Source organism: Enhydra lutris, unplaced genomic scaffold, assembly GCF_002288905.1.
Source record: "Enhydra lutris kenyoni isolate GAN:26980312 unplaced genomic scaffold, ASM228890v2 scaffoldscaffold1, whole genome shotgun sequence".
Taxonomy (NCBI): domain Eukaryota; kingdom Metazoa; phylum Chordata; class Mammalia; order Carnivora; family Mustelidae; genus Enhydra; species Enhydra lutris.
Genome location: NW_019154085.1, coordinates 19,321,911 through 19,335,420, shown reverse-complemented (window position 1 = coordinate 19,335,420; position 13,510 = coordinate 19,321,911). Strand labels below are relative to the sequence as shown.

General features: G+C 42.0%; 1 protein-coding gene across 1 annotated transcript in view; it reads left to right on the top strand.

The window, feature by feature from the left end:
• The first annotated feature begins 3,709 nt into the window (after positions 1 to 3,709).
• The window catches only part of LOC111145434 (pleckstrin homology domain containing M3), a 156,474-nt gene continuing 146,673 nt past the window's right edge, over positions 3,710 to 13,510 (top strand). Inside the window, exon 1 of the mRNA XM_022500327.1 lies at positions 3,710 to 4,632. Coding sequence (XP_022356035.1) covers positions 4,032 to 4,632 — 601 coding nt within the window. The 5' untranslated portion in view covers positions 3,710 to 4,031. The remainder of the gene's footprint in view (positions 4,633 to 13,510) is intronic.

Below are 13,510 nucleotides of genomic sequence, written 5' to 3'. Positions count from 1 at the left end.
TCAAATGGGCACAGCATCATTTCCGCCACACTCTATTGATCAAAACATCACAAATCCTGCCCAGATTCAAGGGAGTGGAAAAATAAAGTCAGTTCTGGACGGAGGAGGAACAGGATCTCACTGCAGAAAAGCATGTGGCATAGAATTTGTTGTGGCCATCTTTAGAGAATACAACTCTGTCACTTGATGTTAGGTCCAAGGATAATTTGGCATTAGATACATAAAAGAGAGAGAGGGAGGGTAACCCCTCCAGCAAGGAGAACAGATTGTGGACAGGACTGGAAGTCAAAAAGGTAAACCTTAGAGTCCCTCGGAAGAACTGAAAGGCCCGTGTGACTGAGTGGATGAAGACGAGGAAGAGTGTCAGGAAAATGCTGGGTCTCATGGAAAAGAGGAGAAGTTTTTAGGGTATGATTTTTAGGGTATGATCATCACTAGTGATGATTAGAAGGTTAAATGTGTTATTTCTATCAGAAAGGAGGGGGAATAGCTGCATAAGTTCCAAACAGAGGCAATGGAAAGCACTAAATAGTGAAAATTAAAATTCCTATAATGGGACGTACTGGTTAGCCTAGAGAAGGACTTGGAGCGGAGTGGGTGTGGGTCAGGGAAATCTTGCCCCAAATCACGTAGCTCATATGAGACAATTGGGAGTTGAACCCAGAACTAACCCTGGAGCTCAGACCTTTCCACTATATTGCTCACCACATCGCCTATGGAAAGTCATATAATAAACTTGAAAATTCCTTGCTAATAAAAGTAACTTACTCTTTCTAATTTGTTCCTAGCTTTTCAGGCCCATACCTTCTAAATTTCTTAGACTCAACTCAACTTTTTTTTTTTTTATATAAGGTTTTATTTATTTATTTGAGAGAGAGAGAGAGCAAAAGAATGGGAGAGAGAAGGCATGAGAGGGGAGAGGTCAGAGGAAGAAGAAGGACTTGATCCTGAGACTCCAGGATCATGACCTAGGCCGAGGCAGTTGCTTAACCAACTGAGCCATCCAGGCGCCCCCAAAGGGCACCTTCTTTTGAAGACTTTCCTAATGCATACAGAAGTGATCATGTGATCTCATAATCCCTTGGCCTCAATGTCCCCTTCTGTGAAAGGTTGGAGTTGGAGGGATGACTTCAGAGTTCCCTTCCTTGTCTAACAGTGTCTGGTTTAGGATGTGTGGGGTAACAGTGTCCCACAAGCTAGCAGCGATGGCCATCAGTGGTTATATGCTTCTAACCAGCCTATGAGTATTTCAGCTGAGAGCACAAAGAGTATATTTCTAGACATTTTGATTTAAAATAAGAAAAAAATCACTTTGAAGTATGTACTCTCTCTATTATGATTACAGACTGAATTTTAAGCACGGGGTAAGGAAAGGAAGGTGAGTGATACAATCTTAGATGAATAACTAACTGCTCTGCACCTTGGTGCCTCTTCTATAAAATGGGAAACTTATGTTAAAAAAAAACAAAATTTGATGGGGCGCCTGGGTGGCTCAGTGGGTTAAAGCCTCTGCCTTCAGCTCGGGTCATGATCCCAGGGTCCTGGGATCAAGCCCCACATCGGGCTCTCTGCTCAGCAGGGAACCTGCTTCCTCCTCTCTCTCTGCCTGCCTTTCTGCCTACTTGTGATCTCTGTCTGTCAAATAAATAAATAAATAAATCTTTAAAAAACAAAAAACAAAAAACAAAATTTGAGTGATTAAACTTGAAGATCAGTTTGGCTGCATTCAACAATTTATGAATCAGATGACATCCCATATAGTAAATAGAAGGCACTACAACCTTTCTTTGGGGAAAGGGCAGGGATCTATCAATCAGATTACCTCACTAGTGCTGATCAGGTAATTCCAGATTTACTGGTGAAAGGTCACATTCCCACAAAAGGCTAAAAGTACTGAGGCTGAGATTAGCTATAATCTTGATTTGCTGATGTGGGGCTTTGCACAAGTGACTCCATTTTGAGTCCATTATTATTATTATTATTATTATCATTGCTTACACTTTATTATGTTTATTTGAAATTTTGGTAAAGAAATAAAGTTTTATGATTTATTATGTATTTCTTTTTCATAGCCTCTGATGTAGAAGATGAAACTAAAAATCCTGTGTTTCAAAATTACAGAAGTAGTAAAACCCTGTTGCACAATTCAAGAGGCTCAGGGCTTAACTGTAAACACAGGAAAAGAAACCCTGTTTGCAACTATTATAACTGATGTTTATCTCTAAAAGTCAATCAGTGCCTTACTGCATAAGGACTAACATAATAAGTATCAAAATATAAAATGTAGACAAGTTCATAGTCATTATCACTTCACAAGAGGTTAACCACAGAGTTCCTGTAAACTGCAAACCTGTTGACACATTTTATTTTTTTAATTTTTTTTAAAGATTTTATTTATTTATTTGACAGACAGAGATCACAAGTAGGCAGAGAGGCAGGCAGAGAGAAAGAGAGAGGGCGAAGCAGGCTCCCTGCTGAGCAGAGAGCCCGATGCAGGGTTTGATCCCAGGACCCTGGGATCATGACCTGAGCTGAAGGCAGAGGCTTTAACCCACTGAGCCACCCAGGCGCCCCTGTTGACACATTTTAAAATGAAGGGCTATATATACTAGTTTAATTTACATATATTAAGCAATGTAGATTGGTACTGTTGATTTAAATTTAATGGTTAATGACCTAAGTGCTAAAAATGATTTTAATGAACCATAAGATCGTGCAGTTTTAAACAAAAAAAACCACATCTATGAACCTTCACAGGAACATGCAGAGCTGTTGCTAACTGCCTAATATTACCTACTTGTAAGTAGTTAAGGGCAAAAAAGCCCCTTGCATAGTTGTTTTGTTGGTTCATTTTTTGGGTGCAAACACGAAGTTGTATGTGACTGTTGAGCACATGGATTGTAATAGTGTGACTGAGAAACTTCATTTGATTTTTATTATAAATTGAAATAGTTGTATATGGCTAGTGTCTACCATATTGGACAGCATCACTGTCAAGGTCTGTGCTAATTAGGCCTGAACTTGGAGATCTCATCTTTCCCAGAGATAACGAGTTAGTGCTCATGAAGGGTATTTTCTGCCCAACCTTGAGGCTCAACCTGTACTCCTAGACCAATCCTGAAAACGTCTGGGAGTTTGGAGCCTGAAGCCTTTCTTTCAAGCTGACTGGAGGAATTCTGAAGTCCAGAGGCATTTACATAATCCAAGCCTGAGAAACACAAACACAATAGCATTTGGGTTTAATAAAAGGGCAGAGCCTCCCTGGGTACTTCCCCCTTGTGCTTTTTAGCCTGACAAACCATCAGTGCTTTCAAAGTTTGTGAAAGAACTCATGTATTTGTGACTTTTAGACTGATTACGGTATAGGCCCAGACACAGATTTCTTAGTCTCTTTGCTTACATTTTAGGTCCACATATCACAGAGACTTGCCAGGACAGTCTTTTCACAACTGCTCTCAAAGGCTTTTCTGTATGAGTAAAAGTTGTTGACCTTAATTCCCTTTATCAAGTGTTCTACCCTGCTCTGCGTAGGTTCTAACACAAAGCGGGTAGTGATGTGTACTCTTGACAATGGAACTCCTGTGTAGGTGTTGGCCACCTCTGGGCATGTCTGCCATTGAAGAGATGTAAAGATGGGGAAGTTGCTGGGCAGTTTCGTGTACCATAGAATACAGTGAACCGTGTGTCAATGTTGTGCTATTCTTTTCTTCCAGGAAATCAAGGATTGCATGGCGTTGCTTTGACAAGCACTTCCTGTTATCTTTACGGAGATCTCAATGAAGAATAATCTCGAAGGAGCATTTGTCTTCGTGTACTTCTGCCCCATTAGCTGCTAGCAAATGCTTTTAATGACTGAAAAAACATCAACTATCCTTGTGCTCGGCCTGCTCTCGGCAGTCAAATGAAGGTTTCTTTCAGTTGTTTCCAGAACTCTATTGCTGAAGCACCGCTCTCTTTGTTGGGTGAATGAATGTTCATGAAGCCCTTTCCTGAGCCAGTGGAGGAGCCTTAGGCTTCGTGAAGCCTGCGATATGGAAGCTTTGGAAGTGGATGATATCAGCCCCGCCTTGGAAGTTACTGAGGATTTCTTTAGTACTTTTGACAGTAAGCTAGAAAAGGCTGTGCAGCAAGCTGAGGTTTATGGGATTCAGGAAGTCCCTGAATTGGTGGGGCACGAGGTACTCACTAACATAACAGACAATGGTGCTATCAGACATGTTGCGTCCCTGGGCAAGGGGGGCCTGCTTTGGGACCACTGTAAGAGCAGGCTCTTAGAAACCAAAGCTCAGAATGTCTTCCCTGCCAAAGAACAGTTTATGGTTCAGAAAGGGACAGCCCCAGATAATCTTTCCTGGATGGAACAAAAGGAAGCATCGACCTTTAACTTTTTCAACGTGTGTCAGCGTCGGAGGGACAGGCCTCGTTCCGTCAATGACTTATTGGATGAGACCTCTACTTTTAAGCCGGGTCATACTCGGTCAAGGTCAGATGTCACCCAGGTGGACTGGAGGCTAGTCCTCCAAACCATGCCTCTGCAGCAGCAGCCACCGTGTCTCCGGGGCCCTCATTTCACCAGGCCCGCTTTTCTGTCGTCCTCACCAAACAAGGTCGAAGATGCTCAAGGGAATACTGGTATGTTTTTATATCTGATGCTGTTGAACGATGGTTGACTTTCTTTTGTCTCTCTTACCTTTACCTCAGGAGCGGCGTACTCTCCGATGTCCCTGTCCGGTTTTGCTTACTTAATAAGCTCCCTCTTCAATTTGCTTTCACCTTTTTCCTGAAGCCTCATTCTTGGTGTCTTCATAAGAAGTGCTGAGTAAAAAGATGACTATGGTTAACTCTCCGTTTCTAATTGTGTATGTTAGAATCTGCGTGGGCTCGTAATTCATGTAGTATTTGCCTTTGTCCAGAGTTTGATAGTGCTTGTCCACATCAGTAGATGTTCATCTGATCACACACGGGGCATGGCCTTGTGCTACGACGCGATTAAAAATGTGTAAAGATACCATCCCTGGCTTAAAGAACTTTTCACTTAAGGCAAGGGGAACAGACACTAACACACACTCAGGAAGGTACCAGGAGTGAGAGGAAATAGACGTCAACTGAAATATTTGTGAGGGAGCTTTTGTTTTACTTTGTATTGTTGGAACTTGTTTCAATGAGCAAGTGACAGTGACTGTGAGAGGACAGAGGAGGAAGGAAGATACTGTGCCGGGTTTGTTAGGAAAGGCTCATGAGAGTTTATGGAGTTTCAGCTGGCCCATGAAAGACTCGAAGATGCAGAAAGGGGTTTGCGGTAGAGGACACTGGGTCAAGAGTACAGTGGGAACCGAGGTGAAGAGATGAGAGGTGCAGGGGGAGCAGGGGATCCCATGGAGGCTAGTAGGAAAAGGTGGGAGAGGTTGGTTCAGACCTTGTGGTGTGGGGCCCTCAATTTCTTTTTTTCCCTCATACTTCATGCACGTACATATGTACATGAATTCTGTGAGGCGTGACAAACCATCTCGTCATTTCTCCGAGAGTTTTCTTTTAGCTATCTTAAATATTTAATAATATTACTGTTGCTAATTAAATTTGAAACTCATTGGGGCACCTGGGTGGCTCAGTGGTTAAGTGTTAGCCTTTGGCTCAGGTCGTGATCCTGGGATCAACCCCGCATTAGACTCCCTGCTAGGCCGGAGGTCTGCTTCTCCCTCTCCCCCTGCTTCTCCCCCTACTCAGGCATACTCTCTCTCTGTCTCTCTCTCTCATTCCTCAAAAAAGTAAATAAAATCTTAAAAATAAATAAATAAATAAATAAATAAATAAATTTGAAAATCATCCATGGCAATCAAGGAGACACTACCAATCACTCCTACTTTTCTCTGCTGTACTCTCTTTTATAAAAGGGCCTCACAGTAAGTATTTCTTAAATTGGCTTCCGAAGTGTGCTTTCTCATGAATGGCTTTGTTAGTGGGAAGTAAACCATTCATTCCCTCCCTCCCTCTGATTGGTGATCAGCTGTTTACTGTCTTCTGCCGATCACTGAGAAAGGGACTGTTTCTTATTGTTTTATCCTCAGTACGTTACGTGGTGCTCTGAACGTAGTTTCTGCTCAAAAAAATTGTTTAAACTGTGAAATGAATGTAATTCTGATAAGCTGATAAGTTAACAACAATAACTTCTTTAGGCAGTTTGCGTCTTTCTAGAAAAGAACTCCACCCTCTTTTCCCTCCACCCTCGTGCCATCATCTAGCATTTCACACCTTGCACATCCCCTCTGTGGAGCTCTTTAGCAGCAGTGAAAAATGAAGATTTGCTTTCATCTCAAAGGCTGCCCTGCACTATCCTTGTGATAAGAGAAAATCAAACAGATATGGCTTATAAAGTGGCCCCTCCCATTGGCAGAATGTTGCCCTGGCCTTGGAGGAGTATCCAGATACCTCGCAGACTCCTGGGTTGCCTGGGTACAGTTAGGATTCCCTTTTGTGGAAGAATCTGACCGCTGCTTGGTGAGCACGAAGCCTGGTGTGATAATTGGGCTTTGCCCTTTAGTCTTTCTGAAGTTGGCAATCATTTGAAGTAATTCTGAAGTAACTTTGCATCACTCCTCAACTCTTCCTCATTTTCCGATAGTGTTTCTTTAAAGAAAATGATTGCTTTGGATTTGAAGATCATTTCTTCCCTAGCTTCTTGCTTGGGATATATAAGAGCAGAGCACATCAAACAGACTAGGAGCCTACTTGTCACTCTCAGAACCAACACCTGAGCACCCAGTGTGTTGTCCTCGGAGTGAGAGAGCCCAGTTCCGGGAGGAGGAGGAGAATATGGTGGCAATAACAGTGGGCACTGACTAATTTTAAGTTCCTTACAAGTAGCAGCTTATTTAATTCATATAATACTCCTGCAATATGGATATTTTTACTGACCCCATTTTGAGGGTGGTGAAACACAGAGATGGTGAGGCACAGAGAGCTTAAGTAATATGCTTAGAGTCCCATAGCTGGTGCGGGGTGGATCCTTGATTTGAATGTGGGCAGCCTCTCCAGAGTCCACGCTCTTAACCACTAAGCTGGAGCTGTACCTTTACATTGGAAGCCAGTAGTTCTTGGTCTCCAGCACCCTCTGCTTTGAAAGCCTTATTAGCAGTCAGGCCTGTGCATGTAGAAGATGGGAAGTGGTGTGGAAGAGAGACCTGGATGATGATCACGGAATTAAAATTAATCCCTCAGGAGATCACCAGCGGGGAAAGACCAAGAACCATAAAGCGCCCTAGCTAAACAAGGATTCATTTTTGCATTTAACAAATTCACTAAAGTACATGGACATTGCAGAACTGGCCACAGTGCTTTAGGGGACCAGCGAGTCCACGGAAGGAAGACTGTAACTTTCCCTTCATACTCCTGAACACTGGCTATACAGAAGAGCTTAAGTGAGGTGACCCCATGGATTTGTAACTATGGAAAGAGGGCTTTGGGGTTTTATTTGATCTTTGGCTATCTTTTTCAGTCTTACTTAGAAGCCTATGGATGGATGTATTCTAGAAATTTTATTGCCTCAGGCACTGACAGACCCAGGACAGGCTTCTTACAAGGAAATGTTGCCAGTGCTAAGTAGATGAAGGTTATGGTCAGTGGGTCTACCAGGTTGATGGATTGTGGCTTGAATCCAACCCAGCTAAGACTGTCCGCAGTATCTGAGCAAGGGATAGTAATGTTGAAAAGGTTAGGTCATAAATCACCGGGAAGCATGAGATCTAAGGCAAGATGGAAACAGAGGTGGGCCCCCCCCAACTTTATTGAAGTATAATTTGCAAAGTTGGAAGGCATTATTTAAAGTGTATGTTGGAATGATTTGATATACATGTACTTTGTAGAAGGAGTTCCCTGTCTAGTTAGTTAGCACGTCCTTCACTTGACATCAGAGGCAGTTATTTCTAAAAATTCTCAGGACAGGTAGTGGACACAAAGCTTCCTCATGGTCAGCTCCTTTCCTTACTGCCATGCCCTGGGCAGCCCGTAGCAAGGTATGAGAGGGAACTAGGCTTGGGGGACAGTCCTAGTTCTCCCACCAGGATGGATCGTTGCTAGTCCTAGCACCGATCTTTGTTCTGTACACACAGACTCTCGGGCCAATATCTGTAGTTAACCCTTCCCCCTTTATATGACTATCATCCTGTTCTTATTTAATGAGTAATAATACAGCCATAGGTGGCAGCGAATTCCCCATGAGACCGGAAGACAGGGTCCTAACATCTTAGAATTATAATCCAAATGTAAATATGAATTAAGGTAAGAACATAGAAAGTCATATGAACATGCGGATGCTAGATATGTTACCAATATGAAAGATAGATCACACATACACACAGACTTAGACCTATAAACACTGTGGCCAGTTCTACACATGGTAGAGGAAGGTGAGGGGTGTGTGGAAAGAACAGTCAGTTAAGACTCACTGTGTAGGTTTGGAAAAATTACTTGTCTGTTGGTTTTGATTAAAAACCTAGTGAAGCAGGTTAAATTGTCTCTAAGACCCTCCCAAATCTAAAATTTTATCATTTTAAGATATATTTGAACTGACCTTGACTCATGGTTGTATAGGAGCTAATTAACTATAGTCAGATTGGTAAATCATGGAAATATGTGTATGGTTGAAATTATTTAACACAGAAGAATTTCTGTGTGCCTTGTAACTAACTCTACTTTTGGGTGAACTGCTGTGGTTGCAATTTTTAAAATCTTTTTTTTTTTTTTAAGAAATCCTTTGCATTAACTATGGAGCTCTGAAACTCAACAGACTGCCAGAGTCTGACTTCCTTATCCCCCCTGATTGTGTTCACATTTTCATCTGCTTGGCAAGGGCAGTGGTCAGCTGGGCTTTTGTGTCAGTTGGTCTCACTCTCCGGTGACCTGGTACCATTTCTATGCCTGTATCTTCTTGTTCTAAGTACTTTAGGAGAAGGTCTCAAGCAGAGATTTTCTTTAGAGCTAGAAAGACCATGGCAGTATGATTTTTTTTTTTTTATCTTGAGTTTTATGTTACTCTGTTTCCATTCCCTTTTTCCCCATCTTTCACTTAAAAAAAAAAAAAAAAAGCGAAGTTTGGGACTTACACTAAAATGACTGCTTTTTCAATTAGGATGTTTCTCAAAAGCCTTGGAGCCAATAGAGGTGGGAATATTCCTGTGGGTTTAGAACAAGTGAGGTCACCAGGACATGGTCTTTTGCTGAATTTATGATTCATCCTTCAACAAGATTAGTCAGTACAAAGAAGTTGCTAAAATAGGTCACAGAAAGTTGATTTTATATGGTCGTATAGTTTCCACTGGTTACATTATTAAATCTTGGCCTGTGGAAGCTATTGGAAACCCAACATGCCTCATCGACAGCCCATACCCTCATTCTAACATTTCTGTGATTGCTCTATTAATATGGTTTATCTTTCTTGGCTAAAGAGAACTGTAGTCACTAATTTCACAGACTGCTGGAGTTACCTTCTTTTTTTTTTTTTTTTTTTAAGATTTTATTTATTTATTTGACAGAGATCACAAGTAGGCAGAGAGGCAGGCAGAGAGAGAGAGAGGAAGGGAAGCAGGCTCCCCGCTGAGCAGAGAGCCCGACGCGGGGCTCGATCCCAGGACCCTGAGATCATGACCCGAGCTGAAGGCAGAGGCTTTAACCCACTGAGCCACCCAGGCGCCCCTGGAGTTACCTTCTTAAAACACGAATCTGTTCACACTATTCTGTTCCCAAAAATGAATAATGGTTCCCCATTCTTTACAAAATCAAGTGTAAATTTTATAAAGCGTGCAGGTATCTTCCCAGCCTTATCACTAGCACCTTCTCTCACCCCACCTATGTGCCATGTTTGAACGTGCCGTGTCCTTTCAAGCTCCTGAGCCTTTGCTCAGGTTTTCTCTTCTTCCAGATTACCTTCCTTGCCACTATTATCTTTCAAGGATTGATCCAAATGCCATGTCCTCCCTGAGACCTTTCTATATTTTTTTCAATTAAAATTCTTTTTTTTTCTTTCACTGTATGTTTTCACAGCACATTTAATTCTGCTGTGAATGATAGGTAATTGCTTGTATATCCATCTCCCACATTAGGTTGGAAGTTTTTTGATGCCAAAAACTGTATCATAGAAAACTTTGTTTTATACCAAGTATGATCATAGGCGAAGTGTCTGGTTAAATTTTATGTGTTGGGCACTCAGAACATCAGGACAGTGCTGTTTTGTTTTGTTTGTTTTCCAAAACAGAAATGGCCTCTCTTGCCTTAACTTCAGTTGAATGAAGTTTGTTAATACTATCAGTAAGAGCTGTCATTAAATTAGAGTTAACTTGACACTCAGGCCTGTGCTACGTGTGTGTGATATCTTATTTAATATTCATAATAGTTTAATATGATAGATGATACTGTTCTGATTTTACAAATGAGGAAACTGAGTTTTAAGGAAGTTGACCTCACCAGGGCCATGCAGCAGTATGTGGGGGGCCAGGATTCCGAGCCAGGCCTGACATTAGAGGCCACGTGTAATCACTCAATAATGCTGTCTCTCAGTCCCAAGGAAGTTTAGGTCATTCTTTCCGCCACAAATAAACATGGTATAATCTAGATTCCAGGTTTGGAGGTTAGAGTTCTACTCTCAACTTGCACACTTTGTGGTATAATCTTGGCCAAGTCATTTTGCTTCCTGGGATCTCTTTCTAAATCTGTTAAATTAGTTAAGAATATTTTCAGAAGCAGTTAACTAGCATACCCACCTAAAAGTGGCATAAATAATAAGGCCATTTATCATCTTCCATTCTCTTCCATCTCATAGGTAGCTGTGGAGCACTTAGTGACTATCAGGCACTCTCTGCAATAAACACTTAAGAGGTCCAGATGTAGGAGGTCCCAGGGTCATCAAAGATCCAGGCACTTTCCATCTTTTTGCTCTGCTTCTCAGTATACTGGTAATGTCTTTTCTTTATCTTCATTGGTACAAATAGCTACAGTAGTCCCAAGAGCCATTTTCTTACATATCAATAGCCAAAGTCAGGAAAGAAAACCAGAGCACCTCTTCTGGGTCTTTTTTCCAGTGGCCTCCAGTAACACCACCCTCAGTAGCTAGAGTCACATGCTTACCCCTAAAGCAAAGCCTGGCAAAGGAAAATAGCATTTCTGTGATTGGATTTAACAAATCTTGCTTCTTTCCATGGGGTAAGGGAGAGGACATCTCCTCTGAGCACCTGCCACCATACCTGAACAAGATTAGGGTTCTGTTGGTAAAGCAGTGGGAGGACTAGTTAATGAGGTAAGCAACTGACAAGTTCTACCTCAGATTTCTAGTCCTTCCGACTCTAAGTTGCCATGATTCTAGAATGTAACCCAAAGATACTCTAATGAAATGCCATTTACCTTAAAATCTGCTGGTCTAAGTATAGGAGATTCTTTTGTACTTAATTCCTATAGATTAGGGAAACACAGTAAACGCCCACCATGGCAGTGAATGAGATAGCTTGAAAGTTGGTTTGAAATTGTTTTCTGGGTCACAAAATTCTTAAAGACTAAGGATTACCCTTGTCACAGAAGGCAGAAAGCCTCTGCATTTAAGAAGCTGGGTCTGTGATCTCCTAGTGGGGTTCACACTTAGAAGTGAAATTGACCAGGACTGTATGGACTAATGCTCTTATCACCATTGCCCATAGCAAAGAACTTAGATGGAAAAGATCCCTAAGTGGTATGTCTGTCTAGCTAATATGTAGCCAGATATGTTACAGGTCTATTTCTACAAGAGGCTTCACAAATAATACATCTTTTTCCGTGGGTTTATTATGAAGGGAGAGCAAATGGGATAGTTTCCTTTACCTGTAAAGAAAGGTCTCCAAAGTAGCTCTCAGAAAAGACATCACTTGAGCCTACTTCATTTCTACCATAAATGTTTGTTAACAAGTATCCATGAGCCATGGCTGTGTTGGCCTATGCAGCATATTTCAGATGTCAAGACACAGCCCCTTTTTGGTTCCTGCAGTATTTTGTGGCTGTGTCACTTCCCTTGTGTGCCTCTAATGAGGAGAACAAAAACCTACAACTATTTAAAACTTTTCCCCTTAGTTTCTGGCTTAAATACAGTTGAAATCTATAACATGAAACACAAAGACTTGAAAGACTGTGTTTTGTTAATTAGGAATATAAAGAAAAGAGACAATCTAGAATGTCAGAGAGGTCTTCGTTGAGGAAAGGATGCTTTGGCTGAGCTTAGAGGGTTGAGCACAAGACCAAGATGGAGGTGAACATAGCATGTGTGTGGAATGGCCGGGAGGCTAAACTGGAAATGGCTGCATTCTTGAGAGTTGTAGTCTGAGGTCCTGGAGGACCTTCAAAGCCAAACAGACAGACTTAGTGTGATATGTTTAGCAAAGAAGCACTTGAAAATTACTTGAAAGTCAAAATTAAAGGGGTATTTTATAAAAAGTATGTAAGTCAACAGGGTTGAGGGGTAGTGGGGTAGGTACCAGGGAACCTCCTCTCCTGTAAGTTTTATGTCTATGTAAAGGGATATCAGTTAGACTAACACTGCTGGCGTCTTTCCTTCCCTTTGCACACTCCATCCCCAGGGAACAGCAACTTACAGGCAAGTTTAGGAGAGGAACTGGGTATGTATAACTCAACTTCTCTCACAGCAAGCACTGGTTCTGGTCTGTTCCTCCAGACCTGCTCCTCTCCATCCATCAGCCTTTCATGGGCATTCCCTCAGGAGGGGTAATCTGTGGTAATCAGTACTGCTTATAACTCAGAGGTAAGTATGTATAGTCCTAGGGGTCAGATTGGTAGGAGGATCCCTAAGCTGCATCCTCCAACTGGCTGATGTTCTCCATGTGTCTGACAATGTCCTTCAATCTCAATTGGTTTAAAACTTGGGTGAGTGAAGGAATGCTATTTATTGATTCCCCTCAGCCTACCTACCCCCCACCCACTATAGGATGGATTGATAGATGGAAAGAATGGAAGGGATTGAAACCAATTAGAAGACTCTGCCAGTTTTCATGCTGTGAAGTGATAAAGTCCAAACTTAGGGTGGCTGGGGCCAAAGAGAAAGTGGGACTTACGAAAAGAAAAAGAAGGGCTCAGGGCGCCTGGGTGGCTCAGTGGGTTAAGCCTCTGCCTTCAGCTCAGGTCATGATCTCAGGGTCCTGGGATCGAGCCCCGCATCGGGCTCTCTGCTCAGCAGGGAGCCTGCTTCTCTCTCTCTGCCTGCTTGTCATCTCTGTCAAATAAATAAAATCTTTAAAAAAAGAAAAAGAAAAAGAAGGGCTCTAATTGGGCCATAGATCTATTGACAGGACCTGTTTCTGATTCATTTGGTGTCCACAGATTCTAGCAGAGTCCTTTGTACATATATTCAACAAATATTTATGGAGACAGCCACAGAGTATACAGGGGTGAGAGAGACATCCAGGTCCCTGCCCTCAAGGAGAAGGAGAGAGTTCTTTGAAGGAAATAAAGCAAAGTATAAGATAGAGAGGGGGCTCTTGAAGGT